The sequence below is a fragment of the Coenobita brevimanus genome, chromosome 13 (genome assembly GCF_032717465.1).
Source record: "Coenobita brevimanus isolate Jiangsu-jjx chromosome 13, ASM3271746v2, whole genome shotgun sequence".
NCBI lineage: Eukaryota > Metazoa > Arthropoda > Malacostraca > Decapoda > Coenobitidae > Coenobita > Coenobita brevimanus.
The window spans coordinates 39,460,558-39,476,424 of record NC_136966.1 but is presented as its reverse complement, the minus strand read 5'-3'; the positions used below and the strand labels follow the sequence as shown (position 1 = coordinate 39,476,424).

At 42.7% G+C, this 15,867-nt stretch overlaps 1 protein-coding gene across 1 annotated transcript in view; it reads left to right on the top strand.

Annotated features, from left to right (window-relative positions):
• The first annotated feature begins 214 nt into the window (after window positions 1-214).
• The window catches only part of LeuRS-m (Leucyl-tRNA synthetase, mitochondrial), a 370,394-nt gene continuing 354,741 nt past the window's right edge, over window positions 215-15,867 (top strand). The window contains exons 1-2 of the mRNA XM_080284805.1: window positions 215-225; window positions 972-1,110. Of these exons, the coding sequence (XP_080140931.1) occupies window positions 215-225; window positions 972-1,110 (150 nt within the window). The remainder of the gene's footprint in view (window positions 226-971; window positions 1,111-15,867) is intronic.

Below are 15,867 nucleotides of genomic sequence, written 5' to 3'. Positions count from 1 at the left end.
AGTACGGTAGGTGGGTGATTGGGCAGGGTTAAGTGGATGGGTGGGTGTGGAGGGGCAGGATGGTGGAGTGGATGTGGTGGGGCATGGTGGGTGGGGTGGATGGACAGGGTTGGGTGGGTGTGGGTGGGCAGTATGGGTGGGTGAGTGTGAGTGAGTGTGTGGGTAGGTGGATGAGTAGGGTAGGTGGGTGGGTGAGGAAACAGGGTGGGTAAGAATGGTTGATTGGTTAGTGGTTAGTGGGGAAAGAGGTCCATGGTGGGAATAGGTCCATGGGGAACGTATCCCTGGGGCAATGGGGCCAAGGAAGAACATAGAGTTTTAAATGGGATCTCGGGGGTCTTCTCCCAGAGAGGGAGTGGCTATCCAGGATCCCAGGCAATGCCTGTTTGCATGATCAATGGGCTTTACTTGGGCAGTGCTGGGTACCCCTGCTAATTCCTGAATAATCCCATATCCACTGTTCTTACTCAAGATTTTTCACTCATGTCACACTCAGATTCATGTGGTTACAAACACTCATTTATGATAGTGTATCGCAGTAAATGGTTGAAGAGCGAGTATGTGTGTTTATTTGTACAAATGCCATGTAGAAAAGCAAGAAACAAAATTTAACTGGTACAGTATAAGAGTATGTACTGTATAGTAAAATTTTGTTTATTTTTTCCTCCACACACATAATGTACCCCCTTCATTGTCTGAGTATATGCCCCCTTGAAAGTCTGTGCACATCCTTGCTGTACCATACCTGGACGACCCCCTCAGAAGCAGTTGCTTACCTGTGGTTGACAGGTTTGCTCAGCCAGACAAAGCTGGGTTAAACACCAGTAGCAGCCACAGGAACAGCAATAACCAATTTTTCGTAGTTTATAGTACTGATTATTTAGAGAAGTTGTGATATTTTGGAACACATCACTAACATACATCAAGGACTTACTGTAATTTCAAAATACTACAACTACTGACCATTTCAGGGGCACAGGAGAGAAACAGTGGAAGAAGTATGTTTTAGCCATGTTCCCATACCCTTCTGGCCGGCTGCACATGGGCCACGTGCGGGTCTACACCACTGCTGATGTCCTGGCCAGATTCTACACACATCAAGGTTACAAGGTCACAACATGAGCTTTCAGTCAGTCCATCAGTCATTCACTCAAATGATACCATGCTTCCTTTTAAGAAAGGAATTTACATAACTAAGGGTGGCCATGGTACAGGTGATGTTTTCTGTGGACCAGAAGCAATATCCACTGCCAGAACCAGCTAATTGCTTCCCATCAGTTGCTGGGATCTGTTGGCAAAAAAGAAATTTCTCATGCTCAATAAGATCTGTAACGTGTGAGAGCCATAGTATGGACAGTGACTGTTTACTTGTGACTGAATGTTTCTGCCTGAGAGTGATGAAAATGTAGCTAATTTTCACTCTCATGGTAGTACTTCCCAGGGTATAGTAGCCAGCCATGTTCAACAGTACTTAACTAAGGTTTCAGTTCCTTACTGGCATTTGTGGAAGTGAGATAGATGTATATGGCACTATTTGTTAGCCCCCATATGATGATGATGATGATGATGATGATGATGGAATAGAGAGAATATAATACTGTAGTTTGCAGTATGCTTCATGTACATGCAGTACTATACAATCAGCAAAAAAGCATTCCAACACTGTGGTTTGCATTTTTAGAAATGGATGAAAAATTAGTACAGTAATACATTACTGCACTAATGTATATAGTTTATTTAAATAACTATATATTGTTATTTGTTCTGTTACTCGACATTAAACTTTCATCTAGCTCTGGTCTAAAGTTTTACTAACTCATAATTACCAGACACTAAGTCATATGGAAAACATTTTTCAAGTAAAGTTTCATCTAATACAGGGGTCTCATACATCGAATACTAACTTAATATTGTGACATAATTATGTATAGTCTCTTATGCTTTTGCTGACCAAGTGAAATGCTGTTGAGACTCAGTCACTGTCTATCAATCTATCTATCTATTGCCAGATGCCTTAATCCCATAAGGGGTGGCCACAAACAAATTGCCTCCATGTTGCCCTGTCCCCGGCCATTTCACTGCCCTGCTCCTGTTTCTTATCACTGCTTTCAGTGAACCAGCAACCTTTCCTCCTTGTTGTACACTTTCAAGCACTTCACCCACTAATCTTCCAACCTTACTTATCAAACTACCCAAGTACTTAATTGCACTCACATTTTCCATTTCCTCCTCATCCATCCTCACTGTACATTCACTGACTTCATTTCTCTCGAAGACAATAACTTTACTCTTCCCTACATTCACCTTTAGATTCCGTTTCTTACATACTCTCCCAAACTCATCTACCAAGTCTTGCAGCTTCCCTTCATCTTCACATAACAACACAGTATCATGTGCAAACAGCAGTACAGGGAGTTTCCAAACACTCTCATTAGGGCTGCTCCAACATCCACTGCCCTACCTTGTATCTCTTTTATAACCCCATCCATATACAGATTGAACAACCATGGAGATATGACTTATCCCTGTTTCAATCCAACCTTCAAATAGAAAAATTCACTCAGTTCACTATCCACACGCACTGCAGCCTTAACACCCTCATACATACTCTTCATGGCATTCAACAACTTCCCATCTACTTCATATATTCTTAATACTTTCCACAATCCATGTCCACCCTGTCATATGCTTTCTCCAAATCCATGAATGGCGTATACAACTTCTTTCCCATCTCTAAAACTTTTCCACTAAAGATCTAAGAATGAATATCTGATCTACACAACCTCTTTTCCTCCTAAAACCTCCCTGTTCTTCTCCAACTAATTCCTCTGTTATTTCCCTAACTCTGTCTATAAGTATCGTACCGTATACTTTTCCTATTAGACTAAGAAGACAAATGCCCTAGGATTACCACACACTTCTTTTTCCCCTTTTGCTTTGTGCAGGGGAATAATTATACCTGACTTCCAATCCTTCAAGACTCAACCTTTCTCCCAGGCCAATTTGCACATCTTCCACATCCATTCTGCTACTCTCTCCCTCATGCTTCAGCATTTCACCACACACTCCATCAGTTCCTGGGGCATTCCCCATTTTGTCTTTCTTCATTGCTTCCACAACTTCCATCCTACTGATTTTTTCCTCTCCTCTCACATCCCTCCATCTCCCAGCCATTCCCCAGCCACTTATACTGGCATTACTTTCATTCTCTATGTTCAACAATTCTTAAAGTGTTCTCTCTGTCTGCACACTTTTTCTCCTTTCTCCGCTGGTAATCTACGATTTTTATCTCTCACTCCCTGAGTAACTTCTTTGTCACCCTGTCTAACTCTCATTACCTCTTTCCAGAACATTTTCTTACATTCCCTCCTTTTTACACTCAGATTCTATCCTATTTCCTCATCCACTCTCCTTTCACATCTCTTACTAATCTTTTCACCTCTCTCTTCCGCTCTGCATATAACTCTCTCTTCTGTCTCGCAACTTCTGTTTCTCATCCACTCATTATTTGCTTTCTTCTTTTGTGCCACAGCCTGTCTCACCTCTTCATTCCACCATGCTGTTCCCTGCACCCCCTTTCATCTTCTCTTCACCTCACACTCTACCTCACATGCTGCACGGCTTTCATCTGTGAATATCTTGCACACACCTTCCACGTCCCCCATCTGCTCCAGTCCATATTAACCCAGTCACTTCTCCGCACAGTCACATATTGGTAAATTATAGATGTTTCATTATTTAAACACATGGAAATAGAGATGTATGGGCCCAATCTTCTTGGTTAAATTTATTTTTTTTTCCCGTTTCCACCAGTTATCCCCACCCATTTACCATTGCCTTACTGCTGACCCCTAGCATATTCTCACACACTCTTTGCTCCTCTGAAGCACCCACTAGAAGTGTTTTTTGCACCAGAAGTGCTGTATGTACACACAGTATGGTCACATTACCCAGTCTCACCATAACAGAGGATTCAGATGTGGTTAGGGTTTGGATTGGGCTCTGAGGCCTGGGGCATAGAATTAATGGTCCAAAGCCCTTTTTAAGGCTTGTAAGAAGCCTTTAGAATCCCTCTCACAGTTTTTTTCTTGCTCTATGTGATGTCATTATACCATCAATGTTGGCATCACTTGAGGTAGGTCAGTGATGATCATGTCACTGAGATGGGAGGTACTGTGTGTCAAGGAACTGGCATCTAGCATTCACTCAAGAGTTATGAAGGTCACTGTAGACTGAGCAAGCCTGCTTCATTAGAGTTGGGCATGCTGGAATGTGATCTTTTTAAGGTTCTGCATTGCTTCATGTATTTTTCAATCATGATATAAGAGTTAGAAGCACTAAGTGTTGTTTATATATTGAGGTGTGGTACAAGCTTAACTTCCTCAGCACTCTCTCACTCCATCTTCTCATCACTGTTATGGCTGATCATATTCTCAAAAACCTGCTTAAGTTTGCTTAGTATCACCCACAGATTTGAGTCATCTACATCAACAAACTTTAGTGCAGGAATTTGCTTTGATGCAACCAGCATTGCTTGGAGGGCTGCAATGAGTGTTTGCTAGTCTCTCTCCCTCTCTTCCTATTCAGTAGTAGGTTAGGAAGCAGTTGTAACAAGAGTTGGGCATCCACACATGACAAAGTAAACATTGTTGTCAGCATGTGATGGTATGGATGTGCACTGACCATTCTTCAGGTTTTTTTAGTGGATCTAATGGTTTAAGTTTAGTTTTTCTATATTTTGGTGATTTCCGGTACATATATACAGTTCTGTATATGGCAGTTTTATGTATGTATCGTAATTCGTACATGAATTATGCTTCTTGGGAATATTTTGGATCATCTTGATTGTCCTGAATACCAGTGTTATGTACAATGAATGTTGAATCCCAGCTGTATAATTGAGGAGCTAACAAGATAATCCTTATATTGTATGCAGGATTGGAGCAATTACACTTCAAAAATTTACAATTACGATTACTTTTTTTTTTAAATTACAATTACATTTGGGATAGCAGTTACATTACAGTTACAATTACTGCAAAAAAATTAATTATGATTACAGTTATAACTACAAATTCCTTAATTTGGAAAAAATCATCGTGGTTAAGGAAAAGTTTGGCATTGTAAGGTTGTCCTTTATTTACAGTGGCACAAACTAATTTGAAAACAAAAATCAAGATTTCATTTTTGTGCAGGTTGCAGACAATAACTAAAGAGCCTGTAGTTTTTCAAATAATTCTCTATTGCACATAATTAATAACATTGAACAGTTAGAAGTGACACCAAGTTGAGATCTGTTCGCGGTGAAATAATTTCCAGCAGTGCTGAAAACTCTCTCTGGAGCAGGTGTAGCAGTACACCCAAATACCTTTCTTGCAAGGTTCTTCAGTGATTTCAAAGCTTGTGACACTTCTTTCCAGTATAGCATTGGATCACTGGAAAATGGCAGAGTTCCTTCCTCTGCATATTGCTTCAACAAAAGACTCACTGACACTGTGCTTCCCTCTGATCCCCATTGATTTTGTAGCTTTGATGAACATTTTAGTATAAACGAGAACAGTGTGGGTCTTTTTTATTCCAGTAATCCTTCTGCTAGATCATCCTTGTCACACTCTTTATCCATTGTTGACCCCTCGTGAACCACCTCCAATTCTTCAAGCATTTCCTTGACATATGCCAGCACTTGGTCCTTCTGCTCTTGTAGTGAAAGCTAGTCCAGTTTGAACCTAGGATCCAAAAAGGCCGCCACTTGAACATCTCTCATTTCCAAGTATGGATCCAATCTTTTCTTCAGAGTCCAATAGCACTTTAGCCAGTTGTTCTCAGTATTGCAATGTGGTCTTATGAATTACATTCTTCAGTGAGTGTTTAAGTCCCTGAATTGCCGGTCCAGTAGCAGTTATGGTCACCTTCTTCTGTCCCTCCACAACTTCCAAGGCCTCGTGAAAAGGTTCGAGGACAATCACAAGCCTCTTTAAGGCAGAAATCTCCACTGGCATGATTTTCTTACTCCTCTGCCCTCTCTGGGACAGAAGATCAATTGCATTATTCATTTCTACAGGGTTCTTGAGTATAGATTTCACCATTTTCATCTGTGAATTCTATATTGTCACATTTTGTGTCTAGAGAATAATCTCTTTAGATCGAAGGTACAGAGCAGCTGCTGTTGATTTTCTCACTGAGTTGATCAAGGATGCAATTTTCTGAAGTGATGATGAGAGTAGTGAATTTTTACATTTGGGTGAGTAAACCCATCTCTCACACACGGTTGCTGAGTATGTGCAAAACATCTTATTCTTGAGGAAGGTAAGTCAGAATATCTTCTAAGCAAATATCATCATCAATGATGTTGGTGTCACATGAATTTCCAGCCCCTTCTTCCTGATTTATGTACAAACTTGGCAAGGAAATGTCAGATGCGTTCTCCATTAAGATGCATTATCAGCTGCAACTTTCATTACTTTCCGTTGAATACTGAATCAATTCCAGGTTCCTCAGAGCCAGATGCAGTGTTAAATGCTGTGTGTCGGCCTTCTGAATTATCACGACCAAGGACACGAGACTTCAGTTCCCAGTCTCTGTTAACATAGTTCAAAGATGGAAAGAGAGTGTGTGTGTGAGCCGTGAGGAATGTGTGTGTAGGAGAGAGTGTGAATGAGTGTGTAAAGCCTTTTCTCTCTGCCCTTTTATTCAGTCCAGCCTCTCCCAAGCAGGCTGAGTAGGAGGTGTTCTCTGGTGACATTGGCATTGTTGACTGGTAAAATCTAGGGATTAAGGAGGAGCAAGGACTCTGGACCATACCCCTCTTCCACCACGAGATCCTGGGCCTCGGCATTTCTGATCGAAGGGGGAGAAGGAGCTGGGTCAGGTCCCATGAGAGAACAGGTGTTCGGGACAAAGTCAGTAGGACTCTCAAAACAGGGCTTAGGTGGGTTAATCCCGGGATATCTTAATCCCATAATGACAGCATGGTACGGGGTTATCTTACCAGTACCACTTTCCTCCCCTTTCACAATTACAGTTGTTACAGTTAACATCAGTTAATTAATTACAGTTGCAATTACTTCAGTTATAATTTCAGTTACAGTTATAATTACAATTACTATATTTCTGTAATTAAATTTCAATTAAATTACAGTTACTCCAACCCTAATTGTCTGTTGTGTATACTGGAGTTAATTTTAGTTCTGTATTCCCACCTAAAGTTTGAATTGCCATCAAATTTGTAACTGCTAAATACCTCTGATACTGTTTATATCCAGTGAATATAAAAGTTTGACGACTCACAAAGAACATGTCATAAATCACCAATACAGGTACTGGAGCCTGGGAATTCACAGTTTTTGATGAGCATCACAGACGTGAAGTGATGCTAGCCACAAGTTAACCCATATCTTTTAAAAATTTTTTGTGCTACCCCCCACCAGATGCTTTTATTTAGTTTAGAAAAGCCCATATTTGTTATTGTTTGTTTGATTGTTGAGATGGAGGATAAGGAGACTGAGGATGAGAAGGAGGGATAGAATAGAGAAGGTTATGAGTAAGAATGGTGTGAACTGGAGGGAAGGCAACTTGATGACTGAGAATAGTGTAAAATGAAGGCAGTTCATTTGTGGCCATCCCTTCTGGGATTAAGGGCCATTTCACAGCCATCCATAACTTTTCGGGTCGGAACTAAAAGCACCTTCAAATATCACAGTCACTCTGACTGGCTTTCCGGGGCTTCCTAATATGGGGACATCTGTCTGTGTTGATGTGGTCGGGTTGGTGGTTCTTGACCACCAGAACATGGATATAATGAACTGTGAATAGGAAAAAACACCTCATCCATCACCTGTTCAATTAGAGTACTTTAGAAATCCCAGTGTGATGAATTTGGTAAATGGTTTGGCTGGGAAACACACTTCACTTATCCAATACAAATATACTGTATTTAGTTAAAATAAAGTATTAATAACATGATCAGAATGAAGGGACTAACAAATGGCAACTTTATCATGCACCTGCCTGAAACATCTGACTTGATAATGAAATATGATGAATGCTGAGTGTTGTAAACTCTTTTGCCTTTGTCTGTCATCTTGTACCTGTCCTTCTTGCTGCAAGTTTGATCTCGTTGAGCCAGTCCCAAGGAAGGGTGACCATTCCCAACCCTCTGACTATCGTCCAATTGCTTTAACATCCAGTATCTCAAGTTTTCGAGTCAGTTCTTAATAGAAAAATTTTAAAGCGTCTTTCCTATCACAGCCTTCTTTCTGATCGTCAGTATGGGTTCCGTCAGGGACGCTCCACTGGTGATCTTCTCACCTACCTTTCAGACTCCTGGTCATCCTCCTTTCGGGACTTTGACGAAAGCTTTGCCATTGCACTTGACATCTCAAAGGTTTTCGATCGAGTCTGCCATAAATCTTTGATTTCCAAACTGCCCTCTTATGGTTTCCATCCTTCTATCTGTGCCTTCATCTCTAGCTTCCTTTCTGGTCGTTCTATAGCCACTGTTGTAGATGGCCATCGTTCTTCTCCTAGATCTATCAACAGTGGTATTCCTCAGGGCTCTGTCCTATCACCAGCTCTCTTCCTTTTATTCATCAATGACCCTCTAAGCTGTACATCTAACCATATCCACTCGTACGCTGATGACTCCACCCTTCACCTTTCCACTCGGTTCCCGCAACGTCCATCTTAGCAGTTACTTCAGCAAACAAGGGATGAGGCTATGGCTCACGTGATGTCTGACTTGGCTCGTATCTCTGACTGGGATAAAATAATCTTGTCGTTTTTAATGCATCAAAGATTCAGTTCTTACACCTATCAACCTGACAGAATCTTCCATGGGAGTACCCACTAATGTTTAATAATATTCAGCTTAATCCTGCATCATTGTTGAACTTACTTTGGGTTTCATTCACTCGGGCCCTGTCTTGGAAAGAACATATTACATCTCTTGTAAAATCTGCTTCCAAGAGATTAGGTGTGCTAAGCCGACTCCGTGCCTTCTTTACCCCTCCACAATTGTTGACTTTATACACGGGTTTTATCCACCCCTGTGTAGAGTACAGCTTTCGTGTGGGGAAGCTCCTCACATAAAGCTCTTCTCAGTAGGGTGGGGTCAAAGGCTTTTCGTCTCATTAACTCTCCTCCTCTGCCGCACTGTTGCATCTTTATCTCTTTTCTCTCGCTACTTTAATGGTCTCTGCTCCTCTTAACTGTCTGCTTGCATCCTCCACCTCTACGACGGGTGCTTAGCACTCGTCTAGCAGCAAACTCTTATCCCTTTTCTGTCCAACTTTCTAATGCAAGAGTTAACCGTTACTCCCAGTCCTTCATTTACGAAACAGGTCAACTCTGGAGCTGTCTCCCTCTGTCTGTATTTCCTGCTAGCTATGATCTCCAGTCTTTCAAACGCAGTGCGTCCAGGCATCTCGAAATAATCGGATCATGAATTTGGCTCTCTCTTGTATTTTGTTTTTCTCTTGGAAGGAATAGTATTGCGGGCTTGTGGCCTTTGGTTCCTTCTATCTAGCGTAAAAAAAAAAAAAAAATGTTTTTGAAGGCTCCAACATGCTTGCATGAGTTGGCCTTGGTCGCTGAATGGCGGCTGCTCAATCTTTGGCAGCCTCCCTATTCAGTCCCTTATCCCTGAGGTCACGCTCATTGACCTCATCCCAGGTCTTTTTCGGTCTGCCCCTCACAACCTTACCCCTAACAGTAACACTTCTCACTTTCTGCGCCCAGTTATCATCCCTCATCCTCTTCACATTCCCCTCACTTTCTGCGCCCAGTTATCATCCCTCATCCTCTTCACATTCCCAAACCACCTCAGTGTACCTCCTCTCATCACAGCACCAATATACTCCAGCCCTATCCTGCCTTTCATCTCTTCCATCATAAACCTAGCCCCCCAGGCCTCACACTCAGGGATGCACTGCACACCCACCTAATCATTGCCCCTTTTTTTTTTTCTTTTTTTAAAATGTGTCTGACTGGGCAAAGGCTTCAGGGCCTGTTTCTTGGGGGCAGTGACCTATACCAAGGCCCAGTAGTCCTCCTACACCTCCACATGTCACCACTTCAGCGCTAACACACACCATCCATATTGAATACATGTTAGGGCTGTCTCATATAGGATTGGTGTATTGGTATTAGCGGGGGTATTTTAACGACGTGTCGGTAGGTCATCTGGTAGATCGGGAAAGAGTGCTTTTTTTCTTTTTCTTTTCTTTTTTCTTTTTTTTTTTAACGCCCCATCCCGATGTTTTTGGACCTTCCCCCCCCCCCCCCAACATCCGCTTTTGGTGAGAAACATCGAAAATTCATAGAGAAATCGCTTACCTGAGGTTTAAAATACGCGATTTAGGGACGTGTACTTCCTTACCTGACTGGGTTTTCTAACAGGCTGGCACCAAAGAAAACGAGTTCTATGGGAAGGTAACTATTTTATCCACTCATAAACAGTATTTATTTATTTACTTGGTACGAATTTATACGTAGTACAAGAGTATATTGGTTTTCAAACAGTAATATAGGCATTATAAGCATTGTTTCACTCACTAACTTATCACCATTCATGACCATTTTTTTCCCACATTACCTGATCATCATTTCTGACTGATTCTTCCTCAAATGCTGTGTAAACATTGCCCTCCACATTGTCATCGATTGGGGAATCACTCTGGCCCTGAATGTCTTGATTGACCAGGTCACTGGTAACAGGTGAATTGCCGAGACAATGGCATGCAGGGGGGGGGGGAGATTATGCGGTGTAAGGCATTGTTCCTGCTTGGCATCTTGTGGAGGAATAGAGGAAGGTGTCCCGTGTATACATGCCAAAAATCACTCGCGAAAATTGAGAAATGTGCAAATTAGGGACCTTGCAATGTTGCCGCGTTAATTCACGTTGCCGGGACGGCACGGGTTAAATAGGAAATTCAAATCCTTAAACTGTTCCCTGCCCCAGCCGAGATTCGATCCTGGGTCCATTAGGACTGCAGGCTGCCTCTTTGTCGATTCAGCCACAGCCTCTCCCTGCATGTTTGAGCTTGTGAATATCCTCGTTCTTTACTGCCCAGGTCCCACTATCATACAGCATTACATGCCTAACACATGCTGCATGCAAAGATCTCTTAGCATGGAGGGAGAGTCCTCTCAATGTTAGGAGAGAGAACAGTTCCCTGAACTTCTTTCAACCACTCCTCACTCTAGCCATAGAACTAGCTCCAGCTCCGCCTCCAGCACATAACATGTCTCCCATCTAACAAAACTCTTTCATGTACTCAAGAGACTCACCAACAACTTCAGTCCTTTCATACCTGGCAATCTCCACCTGCTATCCCTGACACACCACACACATGAAATCTGCGTTATCTCGTACTCTACCTTGAATACCATAACATCTCTTACGCACCCAGTTATCAAAAATGCTGCACAAGATGAAATTACTTCTCATGCCTTTGTGACAAATCGCACGTGGCCACTCTTCTTTGACAGTACTGCCACCAGCCCTTGATACCATCACTTTTGTTTTATCTGCGTTTACTCTTAAGCCCTTGTGCCCCATATCATCTCTCCACTCCTTAAATCTTTCCTCTGCCTCCCTTTCATTCTCTTCAATCAACACCAAATCATCAACATGCAACATCTCTCACAGTAGTCCATTTCTGAAGTCGTGTGAGAGGGCTTCAGGTACCATGATAAACAACAAGGGGCCTAAAACTGATCCCTGGTGCACATCAACAATTACAGAAAGCTCATCACTCGAATGTCCATTCACCCTTACCTGGGTGCAAGCACCCTCATTCATGGCCATAATGACCCTAACCATCCACTCCTCGATCCCAGGCTTTCTCATTGCCCACATCATGACCTCTCTGGGAACCTTGTCTAAGGCCTTCTCCAAATTTGCATGGCATAAACCCAAACTGCATCTCATCAGTATTCACTCTTTCTCTGATCATCTATCCATCCATCATCAAATCTTATGTTGCCCCATGAGAAGTGTAGGAGCCCAGGGCTAGGCAAGTTGGTCCTGACATTTAAGATGAGAGTGACCAGCCTCACTCATCCCTGAGTGGCATCATGTTAGCAATAATCCCCAACTACCCTTTGGATGTAAACCTTCACCGGCTCAATCCGATTGGAGTGCTGTAATTACCCATTAAACCACCAGGCGCCATAATTTGGTTATATGGTTACCATCCGGCATAGTAAATGGTTTCCTGGTGCACAGGAAACCATTTGTCACTCAGCGTAGAGTCACCTATAGGCAGAAGGAAGAGGAAAGAATGAAGGGAAGACAGATAGAAGAGGGAGTGTAAAGTCACCTGTAGGCAGAAGGATGAGGAAAGAATGAAGTAAAGAATGACAGAAGAGGAAGGAAAGAAAGAAGGAAAGAGGAAAGGAAAGGACAGACATCTGAGAGCAGCACTGCATCGAGTGAGTGGATGGTGAGCACCCCCACCTACTTTCTAGAACTTTCTCCATTACCTTCGTTACCTGGTCTGAAAGCTTTATGCCTCTATAATTTCCTCTTTCCAGGGCATCACCCTTCCCCTTGTACTCATTTACAATTACAGTTTTCAGCCAATCATCTGGGACAACACACTCATATATAATTTTATTTATCAAGTCAGTGACTAACCCTACTCCTATATCTTCTGAGGCTTTCAACATTTCAGTAGTCAACCCAGACACACCTGCTGCCTTCCCCACCTGTATCCTGCATAATGCCTTGCTCACAGTAGCAGCCTCAATCAAAGACCAAGGGCCAGACACTGGACCTGCTGGCTCTAAACCTTCCCTGTCCCAATCAAACTCCTCTTTCAACAACCAGCTGTAATGCTTTCTCCATGCTTCTTTAATATCCTCACTCTTCACCACTACCCATCCTTCATTATTCTTCACACACTGCTCACCTATGATGTCCCTGTTCTCCTTCTTCTTCTGATTTGCCACCTTAAATATCATATTTTTCCTTTCCACACAATTTAGGTTATCAAGTAAAAGTCTTTGTGACCCAGACTTCGCCCTGTAAACCTCTTTTCTAACCTTACGCTTGGCAGCCAAGTATTCCTTTTTGTTACCATTTGTCTTCCATTCCTGGAAAAGCCTTCTTTTCTCCTTGGCTGCAGCTTCTACACCTTCATCCCACCTCCATGTTACTTTATGTCGGGGGGGGCACCTTGTCCATCCACACACTGAATCAGCAACTCTCAAGAGGTTGCTCGTGAGGGCTCTGTACTGTTCATAAACCCTATCAGGTGTCTTGGCTGGGCAGATTATGTCTGTGCTGGAGTCAGCTGCTCTCACGCTGACCCACAACTTTGCGCCGCGATATTTTTCTTTGATCGCTCTGTGTAAATACATGAGCTGAAGTTAGGCAAAAACCAAAAATTTTATTCCTTGCTTCAGAAAGATATTCACCAAGAATGTAGTAACAAAGAGACAAAGCCATGAGTCATACAAGCTGTGCAGTACCCACCACACATGTAGCAGCCATTCCGAAATGTCACGCTTGAGTCTTTTGTACAATACGTAAATGCGATTTATGGTGAATATTTTACTAAAGTAATGTATCTTCAAATGACGCATAAATGCATCATTGGAATCTCTGTGGTTGGATTTGAAATGATGCGAAAACTCATTGGATCTTAAAGGGTTAACACTTCTGTCAGCGCCTCCCTGTTCAGCCATCACTCTCGTCATCTCGCTGTAGAAGACATCCCTTACTGCTTGTTTTTTCAGCTTCCATATTTTCCTCATAGGTGTGCGGGTCCTCTTTTCATCACCCGCTCCTTATGCACCATTTCACATATCAAAAACTTGTGTTGCTGCTCACACTCCTTGCTCCCTATAACTTTAACATCCCTCACTAACCTCCTATCAGCCCTCCTGACCAGGAAATAATTTACCTGGCTGGGAAGTTTGAGGGGAAGAGCAGGGGAAGTCGTTGAGGCATTCAGTAGGAGGTGGGTGGACGTGGCGTGTTTGCAGGAAGTCTGGTACAGGGGTGGATCAGCCAGAAAGATTGTTGGGAAGGACTGTTGCTATAAGTTGTTTTGGCAGGGGAGGACAGACGGATATGGAGGTGTTGGTGTGATGGTTGCGGAGAAATGGGTGGAATATGTTATGAATGTTTTGAGAGTAAGCGATAGGATATTGGTTGTGAAAATTCTGTTGGGAAGAAAGATAGCTGTGATTATATCGGCATATGCTCCACAGGCAGGATTGGATGAATCAGAGAAAGATAGATTTTGGGATGATTTAATACGTGTAGTGGGTGGTATGCGGGATGATGAGATAGTGATTTTGGGAGGGGACTTAAATGGTCATGTAGGTGAAGCAGCACAAGATTATGAAGGAGTGCATGGGGGATGTGCATATGGTCTAAGGAATGCAGAAGGGGAAAGGATACTCGAGTTTGGGGAGGCAACGGACATGATTGTGTGCAACACATATTTTAGGAAAAGAGACAGTAGGTTAATTACGTATGAGTCTGGGGGAAATAGCAGTCAGATAGATTATTTTCTGGTTAGGAGGGCCAATAGGAGGTTAGTGAGGGATGTTAAAGTTATAGGAAGTGAGGAGTGTGTGCAGCAGCACAAACTATTGATTTGTGATATGGTGCTTAAAGAACAAGTGATGAAAAAGAGGACTTATGTACCTAGGAGGAAAATATGGAAGCTGAAAAACCAAGTAGTAAGGGATGTCTTCTATAGCGAGTTGAGGAGACTGGTGGCTGAACAGGGAGCTGTAGACAGAGGCGTTAATGAACAGTACAGAGCCCTCAAGAACAATTTCTTGAGAGTTACTGATGTAACATGCGGCTGGACAAGAGGACCACCAAGACATAAAGTAACTTGGTGGTGGGATGAGGGTGTAGAAGCTGCAATTAAGGAGAAAAGAAGGCTTTTCCGGGAATGGAAGAAGGGTGGTAGCAAAGAGGAATATTTGGCTGCCAAGCGTAGGGCTAGGAGAGAGGTATACAGGGCAAAGTCTGAGTCACAGAGACAATTACTTGATAACCTAAATCATGGGGAAAGGAAAAATATATTTAGGGTGGCAGGTCAGGTGAAGAGGGATAATCAGGATATCATAGGTGAGCAGTGTGTGAAGAATGATGAAGGAAGGGTAGTGGTGAACAGTGAGGATATTAAAGATGCATGGAGAGAGCATTATAACCGGTTGTTGAATGAGGAGTTTGACTGGAACAGGGAAGGTTTGGAGCCAGCAGATCCAGTGTCTGGCCCTTGGCCTTTGATTGATACTGCTACTGTGAGTGAGGCAATAGGCAGGATGAGGGTGGGGAAGGCAGCAGGTGTGTCTCGGTTGACTGCCGAAATGTTGAAGGCCTTAGGCGATATAGGGGTGAGTTTAGTCACTGACCTGATAAATAGGATTATTTATGAGTGTGTTGTCCCAGATGATTGGCTGCAGAGTGTAATTGTAAATGTGTATAAAGGGAAGGGTGATGCCCTGGAAAGAGGAAATTATAGAGGTATAAAGCTTTTAGATCAGATAATGAAGGTAATGGAGAGAGTTTTAGAAGGTATGATTAGAGAAAGAGTGAATATTGATGAGATGCAGTTTGGGTTTATGCCAGGTAGGGGGACCACTGATGCCATATTCATTGTTCGACAGCTTCAAGAAAAATATATTGGTAGGAGAAGGGATCTTTATTTTGTTTTTGTTGATTTGGAAAAGGCCTTTGACAGAGTCCCTAGAGAGGTGGTGAAGTGGGCAATGAGAAAGCTTGGCTTGGAGGAGTGGTTGATTAGGGTGGTTATGGCCATGTATGTGGGTGCTCACACCCAGGTGAGAGTGAATGGAGATTTGAGTGATGAGTTTTCCGTGAATGTTGGTGTGCATCAG